This window comes from Phyllostomus discolor, chromosome 13 (genome assembly GCF_004126475.2).
Source record: "Phyllostomus discolor isolate MPI-MPIP mPhyDis1 chromosome 13, mPhyDis1.pri.v3, whole genome shotgun sequence".
NCBI lineage: Eukaryota > Metazoa > Chordata > Mammalia > Chiroptera > Phyllostomidae > Phyllostomus > Phyllostomus discolor.
The window spans coordinates 56693121-56709124 of NC_040915.2; the positions used below are offsets into that span (position 1 = coordinate 56693121).

At 41.5% G+C, this 16004-nt stretch overlaps 1 protein-coding gene across 4 annotated transcripts in view; it reads left to right on the forward strand.

Moving 5' to 3' along the window:
• The first annotated feature begins 6405 nt into the window (after nucleotides 1-6405).
• Nucleotides 6406-16004, forward strand: part of NF2 (neurofibromin 2) — a 70082-nt gene continuing 60483 nt past the window's right edge. For 2 of the 4 annotated variants that reach the window (XM_036014082.1, XM_028527534.2), the window contains exon 1: nucleotides 6406-6993. In XM_036014082.1, coding sequence (XP_035869975.1) covers nucleotides 6880-6993 — 114 coding nt within the window. In that variant the 5' untranslated portion in view covers nucleotides 6406-6879. The remainder of the gene's footprint in view (nucleotides 6994-16004) is intronic. The other 2 variants (XM_028527537.2, XM_028527535.2) reach the window with 1 other exon arrangement.

Consider the following 16004-nt stretch of genomic DNA (forward strand, 5'->3'; position numbering starts at 1 on the left):
CTCTCTCTCTCTCTCCCTCTCTCTCTCTCTCTCTCTCTCCCTCTCCCTCTCTCTCTCTCTCTCTCCCTCTCTCTCTCTTTCTCTCTCCCTCCCTCCCTTCCCCACAAATAAATAATAAATAAAATCTTAAAAAAAAAACAACCTACAGAAACAGCAGCAAATTGCAAACCAGTCATGAGCATGAATTTTAGGCCAAAAACAGTCATTTCATTTTTTAGTGCCTGCTGGAGACAAGGACCTTTGTTGCATGCAGTGCATACTGTCATTGGAAGACAATGGGCCCAGAGCTAGACACCTGGGCCAGGTGATGTTGAATGAGTCTAGGCATGTTCCTGAGCCTCAGGCTGCAGACAGGCCAGAACCTCGCAGTTTGCTTTCTATCTCCACCCAACTCCAAAAGAATGTGGTGCAGCTTATGAAAATATATCTGGAACATCTGTCCAATCATGAGAAAACATAAGACAAACCCGAAGTGAGAGACTTTTGGCAGATACTTGGTGGATACTCTTTAAAACTGTCAAGGTCATGAAAAACAAGGAGAGATTGAGGAGTTATTACAGACTTTAGGAAAATAAGAAATAACAAAATGTTATGTGAAACCCTGCATAGCATCTTGGAACAAAAAAGGACAGTAGTGGAAGCATGGTGAAATATGAATAAGGTCTTTACTTAATAGTATTTGTATTAATATTAATTTCTTCATTTTGATCATTGTACTTCGATTAAGTAAGATGTTACTACTAAAGGGAGCTGAGTGAAGGATGTAATAGACAAACTATTTTTGCAAACTTTAAGTCTAATATTAGTTCAAAATAAAAGTTTAAAAATGATATATATGTAAGAAACACTTTGTTACATAAAGAATTGATCTAAGAAAACCAAATAAACAAAAAGCCTTTAGGTAAGGACTCCATACCTGTGTTAAAAGGAATACAGCTAGTGCAACAAATAAACAGTACATGGGTGGGGGGAAAGTTACTGCAACGTGCGGAATAAGGGCAGGAAAAATAAGATGAAGCCAAAGATAAGGTAAGACCGGGTACAATTTATTGCCAGAGGTTGAATTTAAGTTTGGCTCTGGGCTTCTAATGCCAAGAAAGAAGTAAGATTGGTTACATGGTTCACAGTGTGTGTAAGAGAGAAAAAAAGACAAAAACCCAACATTTACATCCATACATGGGAAGTTACTATGCAGCCCTTAGAAAATTATATTGTAGAATATTTAATGATATGGAAAAATGTTTGTAAAATTAATGAGTGAAAAATTAGCAAATCACAAAGCAATATGTACTATACAAAAGCAATGGGCCAGTGGATTATGCAAATTAAAATCACTTTTTCTTTCTGCGTGTATCAGGTTTCTATTGCTATATAACAAGTAACTACAATTTTAGTGCTAATTACATTTATCTTGTGGGTCTGGAATAAGTCTGGAATCCCGGGTCTGGATTCCAGGCATGGTGTGGCATGATTTTCTGCTCTGGGTTTCAAAAGGCTGCCCTCAAAACATCAGCCATTCCCAGTTCTCATCTGAAGCTCAGGATCCTCTTCCTAGCTCATTCAGGTTATTGGCACAATTCATGTGCTTGTGGTTGTCGGACTGAAGACCCTGTTCTTTTCCTAGCTGTCAGACAGGGACCACTCTGCTCCCAGAGGCCATCCAGAGTTCCTTGCTACATGGCTTCATAGGCAGTTCACAACATGGATGTTTGATTTCTTCCAAGCTCATCTGACTCCATCTCTGACTTCCAGATCCCCTTTTAAGAGTCACCTGATTAGGTCAGTCCCACCCAGGACAATCTCCCTTTAGATAAGTACGACTGATTAGGTATTGCATCTGTCAAAATCCTTTTTGCCATATAAAGTAACATAGTCTCGGGAATAATATCCCAACATATCCATAGGTCTTGCCCACACCCAAAGTGGAGGGTTATACAAAGCTTTGGGCCATTGGGGGACATTTTAGAATTATGCCTACCATTCAGCTAGTTTTCAATTTCTTTTTTATAAGACACATGAATTACTTATAAAACAAGGAAAAACAATAAAATTTATTTTAAAGATACAAAGCAAACCAACCTCCCATGACAACACAAGTGCTGGAGTGAGAGAGATTTCTCTCATGGGTCTCCATTGAGAGGATGCAGTGTGAACCTCTTGCAGCTAAATCTCTACTGTAAAGATCAGAATCCTCAAGGCTGTTCCTTCTAATTCATACCCTCAGTGCAGGACATTGATTTCAAGTCAAGTAAAAGTAATTCTGTAAGTGGTAAAAAACGAGAGTTGTTTTTGGCAGAGATGTCACAATTCAGATGTAGGATGAGTTGATTTAATCTGGGGTTTACAGATGTGCTTTGGACAAGTCTTTCCCTGAACCTCCTAAAACCATATGCAACATTTTTGTGTATATGTGCATTACTTTAAGGAATAGTCCACCGGTCCCATCAGATTCTCAAAAAAGAGTTTTTGACTAAAAAAATTAAAAATCATTGCTCTAGAGCAGGATTTATCTTGGAATTATTGATGCTTGAGACTAGATAAATCTTTGTTGTGGGAGCGGGGGTTGTCCTGTGCATTGTGAGATGTTTAACAGCATCCATAGAGGACAAGAGCACCCCCTAGCTGTGGCAACCAAAATAATTCTCTAGACACTGCCAAATATCTTCTGGGGGGAAGAGAGCTCACTTTGACAACCACTTATCTTTGGAAAGAATGGACTAAGTGTTAAATCAGGTAAAATCTGCATTAAAATAGTCCTGGATCCAAATTGCATCTTTACTGTAACAGGTAACCAGGTTCTTGGTGATTGGGACAAGAATTAAACTGAACACCCAGGGTTTATAGCAGAGAACAAGGGAGCAGGCCAACTCCAAGGAGAGGCTGATGTCATGGGCTAGAGAAATTCTATTTTTTCTCCAGGTGGATCCTTCTCGCCTAGTTTTGGCCATCTTTTACTGAGAACGTACAAGTAAGTAGTTGTGTTATTTTAAAGCTACTGCGTATGCAGTCTCCCATGATTTTCCCTGATTGGCCATCAGAGAAGGGGTCGCACAATGTTACCGAATGGACCCCCATTTTCCTCGGGTCCCCTGTACTAGGTTCACCTTGCCCACTGCCAAGGAATTAGAGCTCTCCATGTCAGAGATTGGTGAAAAGCAAAGGAATTATTTATTCAAAAGTTATACAGACTTAAGGCCCTGGCTGGTGTAGTTCAGTGGATTGAGCGCAGGCCTGTGAACCAAAGCATCCCCTGTTTGATTCCCAGTCAGGGCACATGCCTGGGTTGCAGGCCATACCCCCAGTATGGGGTGTGCTAGAGGCAACCACACATTGATGTTTCACTCCCTCTCTTTTTCCCTCCCTTCCCCATCTCTCTAAAATAAATAAAATCTTTTAAAAAAGTTATACAGACTTAAGAGTAATGACTTAATGTATTCTTTAAAACCCCAAAGTCCCTTAAAACAACCACAAACACACACAGTCCTTCCTTCCCCCTTTGCCAGTCTGGGGTACCATATCTTAGGAAAAGAAATAGAAGTCCATGGCTTGCGTAGCCCCCGGCTCTTCCCAGTAATCCATGCTCAGCTGGCAGGCCTCCCTCAGTTCCCAGCATCACCAGCTGTGTCGCCAGGATCTCCAGTTCTTATTCCAAAACCACATGACACCTTCTCATGGCCCACCATCAAGAGTCCTTTCACCCCTTTCCTTCCCGCAGCATTTCTCCTATATTCTTCTGAACTGCTAAGAGCGAGCTCTGCATCGCTGCTACATCTTGCTTTCTGGCTTCCTAAGCTGCATGGCAAAGGGAGACCCAAAGCCGCGTGGTGATTCTTGTCATAGCTCCCATGCCTGGGTTTAAATCCCAGTTCCAATCTTCCTCTGCAGCCCTATTTCCGACTCCTCCCACAATTGGCTACACTCACCAGCATTCCCGTATTTTTCCAGCTTTTCTAGGCTGCCATAGTAAGTCTGAGCATGTGTGGCTCTGTGGTGTGGAGCCAATCATCTCCAAGCTCTCACGCAGGCTCTGTAACCAGGGTGTGTTGCCTCCCAGTTACATCCTGGGTGGAAGTCTTTCCCTTTTCCCTGGCTCAAAGCAAGGCCACAGCTATTTAACATATCTATGAAACCAGTTAAAGGGTATAAATATGTTAAATGACCTTTCTAGAGGTTATCTGCAAAACCACTGCTATTCCAAACAACTCAGTGGCCCTGCTCCATGTGTCCCATCCCCCAGTTCAGACTTGTGAGGGTCAGGACATCCCATATTTTTAATATTTCCTGGACACCCTGAGTTCTGGACTCCATTACAAATCCTTCTTTTGGGGCCCCCTGGCTGTACCCTCTTACACTACCAGTTATGATCTCGGGTAAATTACCTCATTTCAGTCTTAGCCAATTTTCTCATGTGTAATCTAGGGATATAATACCTACCAAATAGGGTTTTAATAAAGATCAAAAGAAAGCATGCAAAGCACTTTGTAGAGTGCCTTATGTGGTAGCTATTAATATTGTTCCCATAGTATTTCCCCATGTTCTTTATTTATTCATTCAACATATAGTTATTAACTGGTGTCTGTGTGCCAGATCTTTTTAATGAGCTCTAACTGAATTGTTCCTTCTCAAATCCTTCTCTGGTAGGTACTATTATCATGTTTATTCTTTGTGAATGGCATTTTTAATGCCAGCATAATATTCCCTCACATAAATTTTTATGCACGGCCCTAGCCTCCCTTCTGAGATCCAGACTCATATATCTACCTGGATGTCCCCCTAGGCACTTTTACATTCAGTATGTTTGGCCAATTAGCCCAGTGCCTAGCACTTAGTAAGCCTCCCATAAAAATGAGCTATTACTGGCCATCAATGTCCTTTTCAGCTGCTGCAGTCTGATCCGTCTCCACTTGTCACTCCTCAATGGATTCCCAGAGTCTCTTCCTTTTTGTTAGCAGTCTTAGCCCTTAGGTTAAGGCCTTGATTCGTCGTCTCTCTGGGGAGCCCATGGGAGATTCCAGCCTGGTTCTCCCACTTACAGGGATGAAAAAGAAGACACTCCCACGTCCAGGAACATTTTTCTTGAACAATCAGTTTGGTGGGGTGAATTGCTAGCACTAGACAGGAGGTAAAATTCCCCAACAGCCGCCTCTCTGGGTGTGCCAGCAAATGATGACTGGGGTCTGGCTGATGCTTCCTGTCACAGCAGGAAGCCCTAAGGGGCCCATAGACGAGAGCTAGATTTACGCTATTAGCATAGTTTTAGCAACAGCATCTGCTAAATGCTCCAGAACTGCAGTTCATGGTTCTTGGGGCTACAACAGGAGCAATTTGGCTGTCACAACCAGAGAAGCAGTGCAGTGCAGTAATACCAGCAGGCTCTGTATGGGGTAGACCTGGACTGTAGTCTCAGCTTCACCTTTCACTAGCTGGATGATAGTCGGCTAGTGCTCTATCATGCTGAGCCTGTTTCCTCCTCGTAGAGGAGAGATGATGGTTAATATTTGGTGCTTACTGCTCAGCTGAAACACAGGAAATTGTCTCTGTTCAGTCCATACCAGCTACTTAAAAATAGGATTTATTCTTTAAATACAGTTATGCTCCCCTACCTCACACCCCCGTTATAACCTTATGACATTTAAAAAATAAACAATTCACGTATGTAGTTCGTAAATAGAAATCATAGAGTACAAAGTGAGAAATGCTTTCATTTTTTACCATTTTGCACCTACAAAAACAGCCGTTGCATAGGATTCAACCTAGTAAGTGCCAGCCACCGTTCTAAAGCTTTATATTAACTCGCTTAAATTCCTCAACAAACCCACGAAGTAGGTACAATCATTACCCGCTCCTCGGTAACAACTACCATTTCTCCTAAAGAGAAGCAGAAGGATCTGTGGGAGAACGCCGGCAACCTAAGTGGCCTCCACAAGTGATTTAGAAGTTTGAGAAACAGTGGTCGGTATATGTAATTATTAAGCACCAAAAGAATTATCCGCAGGATGCCCTAAACAAGATCCCCTGGGGCATCATACTCCGAGCATTTGCTCCGAAGGAACAGGTCCGAAAGGACCTGGGAGGAAACCCACTCGAGCGCCCTGGGGCTAGCCTCTACGTGGTTTCCCAGGAAAGGCGCGTCGGAATCCGCCGCGTCAACCAGTCTTGCTAGAGTAGGCGTACCCCTACGAACAAAAGCGTTCGGAGCGACTACCTCCACAGCCAGTCAACACCGAGCCCAGGCACGCGCCGCCTCTTAGAGCCAAACTTCCAATTGGTGGAGTGGTCAGGGAGAAGGCGGACGGAGAGTGAAAGTTTCGCCTTCCTTGGAGATCTAAGCCAATCGCTGCGCCCGAGAGCTAGCCGCAAGTTAGGTTGCTTTGTGAGTAGTAATCGGCCCTGAGGGCGGGGCGGAGAGCAGGTCGGGGGCTGCGGGGAGGGGACGCTTTCCGCCGGCGCGCGGAGCGAGGACGGTGACAGCCACGCGCGCACGTGCGCGCCTGGCTGCAGCGCGTCCGTGAGTCCTCCATCAGTTGCTGAGAGGCGCGCGGAATCTGGGCCGCAGCCGTCTAGGGGCCTCGTCCTCAGGTGACCCCAGTGTCCCCGGCCCGAGTCCAGAGCGCCGGGCCGGTTCCACCCCATCGGTCCCCACTCTCGATTCCTCCTCACGGCCGTCAAGGCCTGCCTCGCAACTCTCCTTTTCCGCTCCAGGGACAGGGTCCTCGCGGCCCATGCTGGCTGCTGGGGGCCCGCGCCGTCCAGACAGTTTTCGGGCCGGCCGGCCGTGCACCATGGTGGCCCTGAGGCCTGTGCAGCTCCTCCAGGGGGGCTAACAGTCCCAGAGCACAGGCCTCGGGAAGCGAGGGTCCCGGGCCTGAGCCCCGCACCATGGCCGGGGCCATCGCTTCCCGCATGAGCTTCAGCTCCCTCAAGAGGAAGCAGCCCAAGACGTTCACCGTGCGGATCGTTACCATGGACGCCGAGATGGAGTTTAATTGCGAGGTAATCATCGGCCGGCAGCCCCGACGGGCTGCAGTGTGGTGGGAGCTTGGCGGAATTCCCGCTCCTTGGGCCCTAGTGCGGCACCGACCGGGGCCCCCCTACTAGGGTGAAGGTGGAGGTGGAAACTCGAGGGATTCTGGTTTCATCATCTCTGGGTATAGATAGAGATGGCAAGAACCGGAAGGAGCCATCTAGGCCCAAGTCCTTATGTTAAAGATAAGTTGCTTCCTTGTTCAATAGGGCTTTTGGATTTGGAAACACTTCCAGAAATTTTTCATTCATACTGCAAGAGGCTAGAAACGTCGGTGGTAGGAAATTCTAGTTTTCAGTGTCAGACTTAAGCTCCAGCTCTATAGAATTTTTACTTTATTAGATATTTATTATAATGTGCCCCTGGTATTAAAACGCATCTCGTTTTATTGGAAAAGCTATACTTGTTTTCCTTTCCCAAAACTTCACTTTTCTGGAGAAAACTCTTTGAGGAAAGAGATGGTGTCATAATACTTAAATTTTCCATACAGTTTGTGCGATGATGATAAGTTATCATTTGTTGAATACTTTAAAAGTGGCAGACATTCATACATTTAATTCTTACAATAATCTAAGGAGGTAGGTACCCCAAACCATACATGTGGTCAGTGGTGAGGTGAGCTTTTGAATCAAGCTTTTAGCCAGTACAGTACTGTCTCTCAAGTAATTTAAGCCTTTGCTACTTAAAGTGTGGTCTGTGGACCAGCAGCATTGGCAGCAGCCACCTAAGTCAGGGATTGGCAAACTTGCTGTGTAAAGGGCCACATAATAAATATTTTTAGTTTTGTAGGCCATAAAGTCTCAGTTGCAACTACGCAACTCCTCAGCTCTACCCTGTAGCACAAAAGCAGCTATAGACGGAATTAACTTCCAGCATGACAGTGTGAGGATCTCCATTGACCTGGTTCTCTGTAAAACTGGTAAAAATTAAAAACAAAACAATAACCTCTGGAAATGGTGCTAAGTGCAAATATTAAGCAAAGAAACCTCTATTCAAGGAAATACATGAAATTCAGTAAGGAAGGTGAAAATCTTTGGCACTTGAACCAAGACCTCTACCACCCTTAGCAAGGTGGGGATTCTCAGAACACAGGGCTCCCTCTCCCCTTAGCTCATAGTCAGAAGGCTTTCTTACCAGGAGGAGGAGGAGGAGTTCAGTGCTTTTTATCCTGCCCAAGGCTACTTGTTGCTGAGACTAAGTGATAGTTGAAAGATGGGACTTCTTCCTTATGGAATGAGGGCTGTGCTGTGGGCAGCATACGGACAATGCTGGGCCCCCATTACTCTCGGCCCACACTCAGCTTGTGAGATGGTGGTTCCAGCCAGGAGAGGTAAACTAAGACCCTAGGCTGGTATGTGCCCCCTCCCCACTTCCACCAAGAGCTCAGAGATTCTGCCTTGAGAAATAAGCAGGCTTTAAAACCCTTAGTCTCTAATCTCTACTCAAGTAGTGACTTCATTTGCAACACAGTATGGAGAAGTTTATGCCTAGAAGGTACTCAAGAACAATAGAGGTGTTGGTGAAAGGCAATTTCTGGGCTGCTTATACAGCCTAGACTATTAGCCAGCTAGTCCTGTGGGGGGTCAGAACAAATATCAAACACAGATCTCAGAAACTGATCCCTCAAAGAGCCACCTTTTTTTTTTTTTTAAAGATTTTATTTATTTGTAAAGAGAGGATAAGGGAAAGAGAGGGAGAGAAACATTAATGTGTGGTTGCCTCTCACGTACCCCCCACTGGGTACCTGGCTCGCAACTCAGGCATATGCCCTGACTGGGAATTGAACCAATGACCCTTTGGTTCCCAGGCCCATGCTCAGTCCACCAAGCTACACCATCTGGGGCAAAAGCCACATTTGGACTGGATTACTTTACAGAGTAAGTTATGTTCCAGAGCACTTATTTTATATATATATATATAAAATATATATATATATATAAAATTTATTTTAGAGATGGGGAAAAGAGGTAGAGAAGGGGAAGGAAAGAAAAAGAAATATCATTGTACAAGAGAAACAGCAATTGATTGCCTCTCGCATGCCCCTAGCCAGGGACCTGGCCTGCAACCCAGGCATGTGCCCTGACTAGGAATCGAACTAACAACCTTTCCATCCATAGGCCTGTACATAATCCAACGAGCCACACCAGCTAGGGCTGGAGTGTTGTTGAAAATAAAGGAACAATATACCACAATTAGTGGCGTTTAACAGCTGTATGTAATAAGAGAAAGAGAGCCCTACTAAAACCTTCAGGCATACTCAAAGATGCATCTCCCTGAGAAGCACCATCATAGGCCACACTATGTGAGGGAGATAGATTTCACTAAAGCAATGCAGCCAGTCTCTAAACAAATAAATAAGCAAATAACAACAAGCTCTGGAGAAGGGGTCACCAGTCCCCAGAGTTGCTATATTACCTAAAACATCTAGTTTCCACCAAAAAATAATAAGGTGTGCAAATAAATAGGGAAGTATGACCCATACAATGGAAAAAGCTAGCAACAGATATTGCCTGAAAGTGACCAGGTGCCAGATTTAATGACAAAGTTTTAAAGAAGCCATTGTAAATATGTTCACAGAACTAAAGAAAAGCACAATTGATGAAATAAATGGAGGGTATGATGATATTTTTATATCGAATAGGGATTATCAATAAAGAGAAATTATTTAAAAGAACCAAATTAAAATTCTGGAGCTGGAATGTATACAATGACTGAAATAAAAAAATTCACTAGAGGGGCTCAAAGTAGATTTGAACTGGCAGAAGAATTAATGTGCTTGAAGATAGATGGGGTAGAAATTATGTAAGCTGGAGAGCAGACAAAAAAGAATGAAGAAAAATGTACACAGCAGCAGATAAATGTGATAGATTGTTAAGTGCATGAACATAAGTGTAACAGAAATACCAGCAGAGGAGAGAAAAAATATTTTAAAAGTATAATGGCTAACCCTTTCTAACTTTTTGAAAAGCAATGACCTATACATTCAGGAAGCTCAGTGAACTCCAAGGAGGATAAACACAAAGAGATTCACAGACACATTATAGTAAAAATGCTAAAAGTCAAAGACGAGGAGAAAATCTTGAAAGCAGCAAGAGAAAAATGACTTTGTACTTACAAGGGGACCCTAATAATATTAACAGCTGATCTCACAGTAGAACATATTTAAAGTGCTCAAAAAAAAAACTTGCCAACTGAGAATCCTATATCCAGCACAGCTAGCTATAAATAGTAAGGACATTTCAAAATGAAGGTGAACTAAAGACTTTCCCATGTAAACAAAAACTGAGAGAATTTAATGCTTAAAGATTCACCTTACAAGAAATACTAAAGGAAGTTCTTCAGGCTAAAAGCAAGTGACCTCAGGTAGTAATTTAAATCCACATTAAAAAGAAAAAACAACAAAGAGCACCAATAAAGGTAACTATATAATTATAAAAGAGTATAAATACACATTTTTTTCCTTTCTTAACTGATTTAAAAAGCAGTTATATAAAGTATGTTACAGTATACTGTTGGGACTATAACAGAAATGCAATATATTTTGTATTGAACTTACCAATAACAGCACAAAGGAAGGGTTGGGAGGAAAGCTGTAATGGACTAAAGAAATGGCTACAGATGGTAAAGTAATAACTGTAACAACGTATTGCCAGATTTGTAACTTTATTAGATATAATATATATAAGACTACTGCAGAAAGGGGAAGGGAATGGAGCTATATCTGTGTAACATTTCTATATATCACTGGAATTAAGTTAGTATAAATCTGAAGCTGATTTAGATAAATCAGGATTATATGGTAAACCTTAGAGTAAGCACTGAAAAAAAATCTTTTAAATTATAGTGGAAAAATTATTAAAGAAATTAAATGCTTCATTAGAAAATACTTAATGCGAAAGCAAGTAGTAAAGGAGAAATACAACAATAAAAGACACATAAAAAAACAAAAAGAAAAATGGTAGTTCTATACCAAATAACTATGTAACTTGAAATGGGGACAAATTCCTAGATCTAGCACCAGAATTAACTCAAGAAGAGTCAATCTGAATATAACTGTAACAAGTGATAAGCGTTAATTAGTAAAAAAAAAAAAAATACTACCCACCATGAAGATCCCAGACCCTATCCACTAGAGGACTAGACAGTTTCACCAGCAAATTATACCAAACATTTCAAGAATAATTAATGATACATTTTTACAAACTATTCCCAAAAAAAAACAGAGGAGGAGGAACCACTTCTCAGCTCATTTTATGAGGCTGGCATTACCGATACCAAAACCAGACAGAAATAACACAAGAGAACTGAAGACCAATATCTCATGAAAATGGAAGCAAAAATCCTTAACAAAGTACTAGCAAACCAAATGCAGCTACATATAAAAAGAATTATACACCATAAACAAGCGGGATTTATCCCAGGAATGTAAAGTTGGTTTAACAGTCTAAAATCAATTAATGTATTACATCATACCAATAGAATAAAAAGCAAAAATCACATGATCATCTCAATATATGCAGGAAAAGCCTTGACAAAAATCCAACAGCATGTCATGATAAAACCACTCAACAAAGAAAGAATAGAAGGGAACTTCCTCTACCTGACAGAAAGCATCTGTAAAAAACCCAAAGCTAATGTCACTCTTTTTTTTTTTTTTAATTTTATTTTAATCATTGTTCAAGTACAGTTTTCTCCCTTTTACTCCCATTCCAGCCCACCCACCCAACCCTCCCCAAAATGTCACTCTTAATGGTGAAGCACTGGATGCTTCCTCAGGAATGATCAAGGATGCCCACTTTCACCACTGCTATTCAACATTGTACTGGAGATTCCAGCCAGGACAATTAGGCAAGACAGTGAAATGAAAGGCATCCATATTGGAAAGGAAAAAGTAAAGCTATCTATATATATTTGCTGCTTTCATGGTCTTGTATACAGACTCAAAAGAATCCACTAAGGAAAAACAATGGGAACTAATAATGAGTTAAGCAAGGTTGCAGGATACTAGGTCAATATACAAAAACTGTAATTACCTGAACAATCTGAAAATGAACAGTCTGAAAATGAAATTAAGAAAATTCTATTTATAATAGCATCAAAAAGTATTAAATCCTTAGGAATAAATTTAACAAAAAAAGTGAAAAACTTATACTCTGAAAATTATAAAACTGTTGAAAGACATAAAGATGATCTAAATAAGTGGGAGGCCATTCCTTGTTCTCGGATAAGACTTAATATTGTTAACATGGCAGTATTTCCTAAGTTGAACTACACACATTCAATGCAATCCCTATCAGAATCCCAGTTTCCTTCTTTGTAGCAATTGACAGATGATTCTAAAATTCATACTGAATTGCAGGGATCCCAGAATAGCTAAAATAATCTTGAAAAGTAATAAAGTAGAAAGACACATTTGCTCATGTCAAAACTCACTAAAAAACAACCATAATCAAGATAGTGTAGTACCGGCATAAAGACAGTCACATAGATCAATGGGATCAAATCGAGAATCCAGAAGTAAACCGGTGTATCTTTGGTTAACTGGTTTTTGAAAAGGGTTCTGAGACCAGTCACTGGAGAAATGAATAGGCCCTTCAACAAACGGTTCTGAGATTAATAGTGTAGCCACGTGCAGAAGAATGAAGTTGAACCTTTATTTCACCCCACATACAAAAATTAACTCAGTGAATCAAAGACCTAAATCTGTGACACTCTTATAAGGAAACGTAGGGATAAAACTTTATGATTCTGGGTTTGGCATAGAGAGGATTCTTTTTTTTTTCTTTTTAAAGATTTTACTTATTTTTAGAGAGGGAAGGGAGAGAGAGAGAAACATCAATATGCGGTTGCTGGGGGCCGTGGCCTACAACCTTGGCATGTGCCCTGACTGGGAATTGAACCTGCAATGCCTGGTTTGCAGCCTGCGCTCAATCCACTGAGCCACGCGAGCCAGGGCTAGAGAGGATTCTTAAATTTCATACCAAAAGCATGAACAACAATATAAAATAAAATGAACTTCATCAAGATAAAAAGTTTGTGCTTCAGAGGACACCAAGAAAACGAAAAAACAGTAAGTCACATGGCTGATAAACCTCTTGTATCTAAAATATATAAAGAGCTCTAATAGTTCAGTAAATAAACAAGCAAATAACCCCATTAAAAAATCGGCAAAGGATCTGAATAGGCATTTTTTCGGGGAAGATACAAACGTGGCCAATAAATACAGGAAAAGTTGCTCGACATCCTTAGTCACTGGGGAAATGCAAATACGAACAACGAGATACCACAACGAGAGCCAACCGCTGGGATGACTAGGATAAAAAAGGCTTATAATATAACACGTGTTGGTGGTAAAATGGTACAGCCATTTTGGAGAACAGTCCGGTAGTTCCTCCCAGGCAAACATGGTGTTCCTGTATGACCCAGAAATTCCACGCATAGGCCTCTACTCAAGAGAAGTGAAAACATGCCCACAGAGAAACTTGTACAACGAAAACCAGAGTTTATAAAGGTAAAAACCATAATCTAGAACAAAAGAAATATATATTGGCTACTTAACGTGGTATGACAGTCGGTAGGAACAGTCGAGCCTTGTCCCCGTGGGGGTGCTCCGCCGGAAATGGGGAAGGGCCAGTTCCGGAATGTAGGGCCAGTTCCGGAATGTACTTCTACGGCAGGCACAGAAGTCCAAACCTCATCTGGGCGTGGATGTAAATAAATTTTACTTTCCCAATGACCTTCCCACTCCAGTTTAGGGCTCACCATCCCATGTTAGTACTTCGTTTTGAATATTTCCCTTGGCTGGTGTAGTTCAGTGGGTTGCGCGCTGGCTGCAAACCAAAGGGTCATCTGTTTGATTCCCAGTTCAGGTCACATGCGTGGGTTGCGGGGTAGGTCACCAATAGGGGGTGTGCGAGAGGCAACCACACTTGGACGTTTTTCTCCCTCTCTTTCTCCTTCTCTTCCCTGTCTCTAAATGAATAAAATCTTTATAAAAAATAAATATTTTGGTTCACAGAACCACAGGTGGGAATAACCCACGTGTCCATCAGCTAATGACTATATAAAAAAAGGTAGTGTGTCAATACAATACAAACTACTTTATAATAAAAAGAAATGAATGACGTGCCAATACATGCTACAACATGGGTAAACCTTGAAACCGTTGTAACTGAAAGAAGTCAGTCACAGAAGACCACATATGTATGATTCCTTTCATATGTTCCTTTCCTCAAAAGAACAGACACATTGATATAAGGAGACCTCATCCAAAGGAACTGTGTGGCCACAGCAGAGACGAGATTCTCCCGTGACAATATTTACAGCTTTAAATACATCACGTGACAGGCAGTATGACTTGTACAGGACACTTCAACTCTTCTTGTCATTTACTGTACAGTTTCTTTTTTACACATTAGCTCTGACCTGGATTTGGAAAATGGATTAGATTTTTCTCCTTTTTGTAGGCTGTATAACAATTGTACAGTACGAACAAAATGAAATAAATGCATGTAAAATAGAAGAAAAGTCTAGGATAGGGGTATCTATAGAGATAGAAAGTAGATGTGTGCTTGCTTGGGGCTGAAAAGTGGGGATGTGGTTATGGGGAGTGATAGCTAAAAGAGTTCAAGGTTTCTTTTTGAGGTGATGATAGTGTTCTGAAATTGTGATGGTTGCACAACACTATGCTAAAAACCATTGAATTGTAGACTTTAAGTAGGTGAATTTTAAGGAATGTGAGTTATATCTCAGTGAGGTTGTTTGTAAAAAACAGCCTTTAATAAAATTAAAAATAATATGCCCTGCCTGGTGTAGTTCAGTGGACTGAGTGGGGGCCTTCAAACCAAAGGGTCGCCAGTTTGATTCTCAGTCAAGGGCACATGCCTGGGTTGTAGCCCAGGGGCCCAGCGGGGGACACATGAGAGGCAACCACACATTGATGTTTCCCTCCTTCTCTTTCTCCCCTTCCCCCCCTCTCTAAAAATAAATAAATAAATCTTAAAAAATTTAAAAATAACAGATATGATTTTATTCCAATAAAACTTTATTTAGAGACATTGAAATTTGAATTTTATGTAATTTTCTCAAGTGATAGAATGTTGTTAAAATTTCTTAACAGTTATTTAAAAAGGTAAAATTTGCCCTGGCTGATGTGGCTTAGTGGATTGAACACTGGCCTGAGCACCAGAGGATCTTGGGTTCAATTCCCAGTCAGGGCACATGCCTGGGTTACGGGCCAGGACCCCAATGAGGGGGCATATGAGAGGCAACCACACACTGATGTTTATCTCCCTCTCTTTTCCCCTCCCTTCCCCTCTGCTTAGGAATAAATAAATAAAATCTTAAAAAAAAAAAGTAAAATTTGCCTTGGCCACCTGGTTCAGTTGGTTGGAGTGTCATCCATATACCAAAAGTTTGCAGGTTCAATCCCCAGTCAGGGCACTTACCTAGGTTTCAGTTTTGATCCCTGGTCAGGGTGAGTATGGGAGGCATCTGATCAATGTTTCTCTCTCTCTCCCCCTCTCCTACCCCTTCCTTTTCTCTGTCTCTAAAGAAGCAATAAACATATCCTTGGGTGAGAATTAAAAAAAAAATAATGTAAAACTCATTCTTACCTCTCAAACTGCATAAGACCAGTCAGAGGATTGGATTTATGTTGTGGGCCCAAGTTCGCTGATCCCCGATCTAAGTTACTACTTGATAAATGTGAGAGATTGTGAGAGACTGACACACAGGGAAAGGGATTTTTGTATGACCTTTCTTTAGCCATGATTTTGCCATGAAAATCTCTTGTTAATTTTCTTCTTTAAATAGACCCCAAATCCAAAGAGAGTAGCTAGTATTGTCAGCAGTGCCAGAGTTTCTAAACCGTGGCACTATTGACATTTGGCTGGATAATTCTTTTTGGTGGGGGCTTATCCTGCGCATTGTAGGATGTTCAGCAGCATCTCTGGACTCTACTCACTAGATTCCAGTAGCA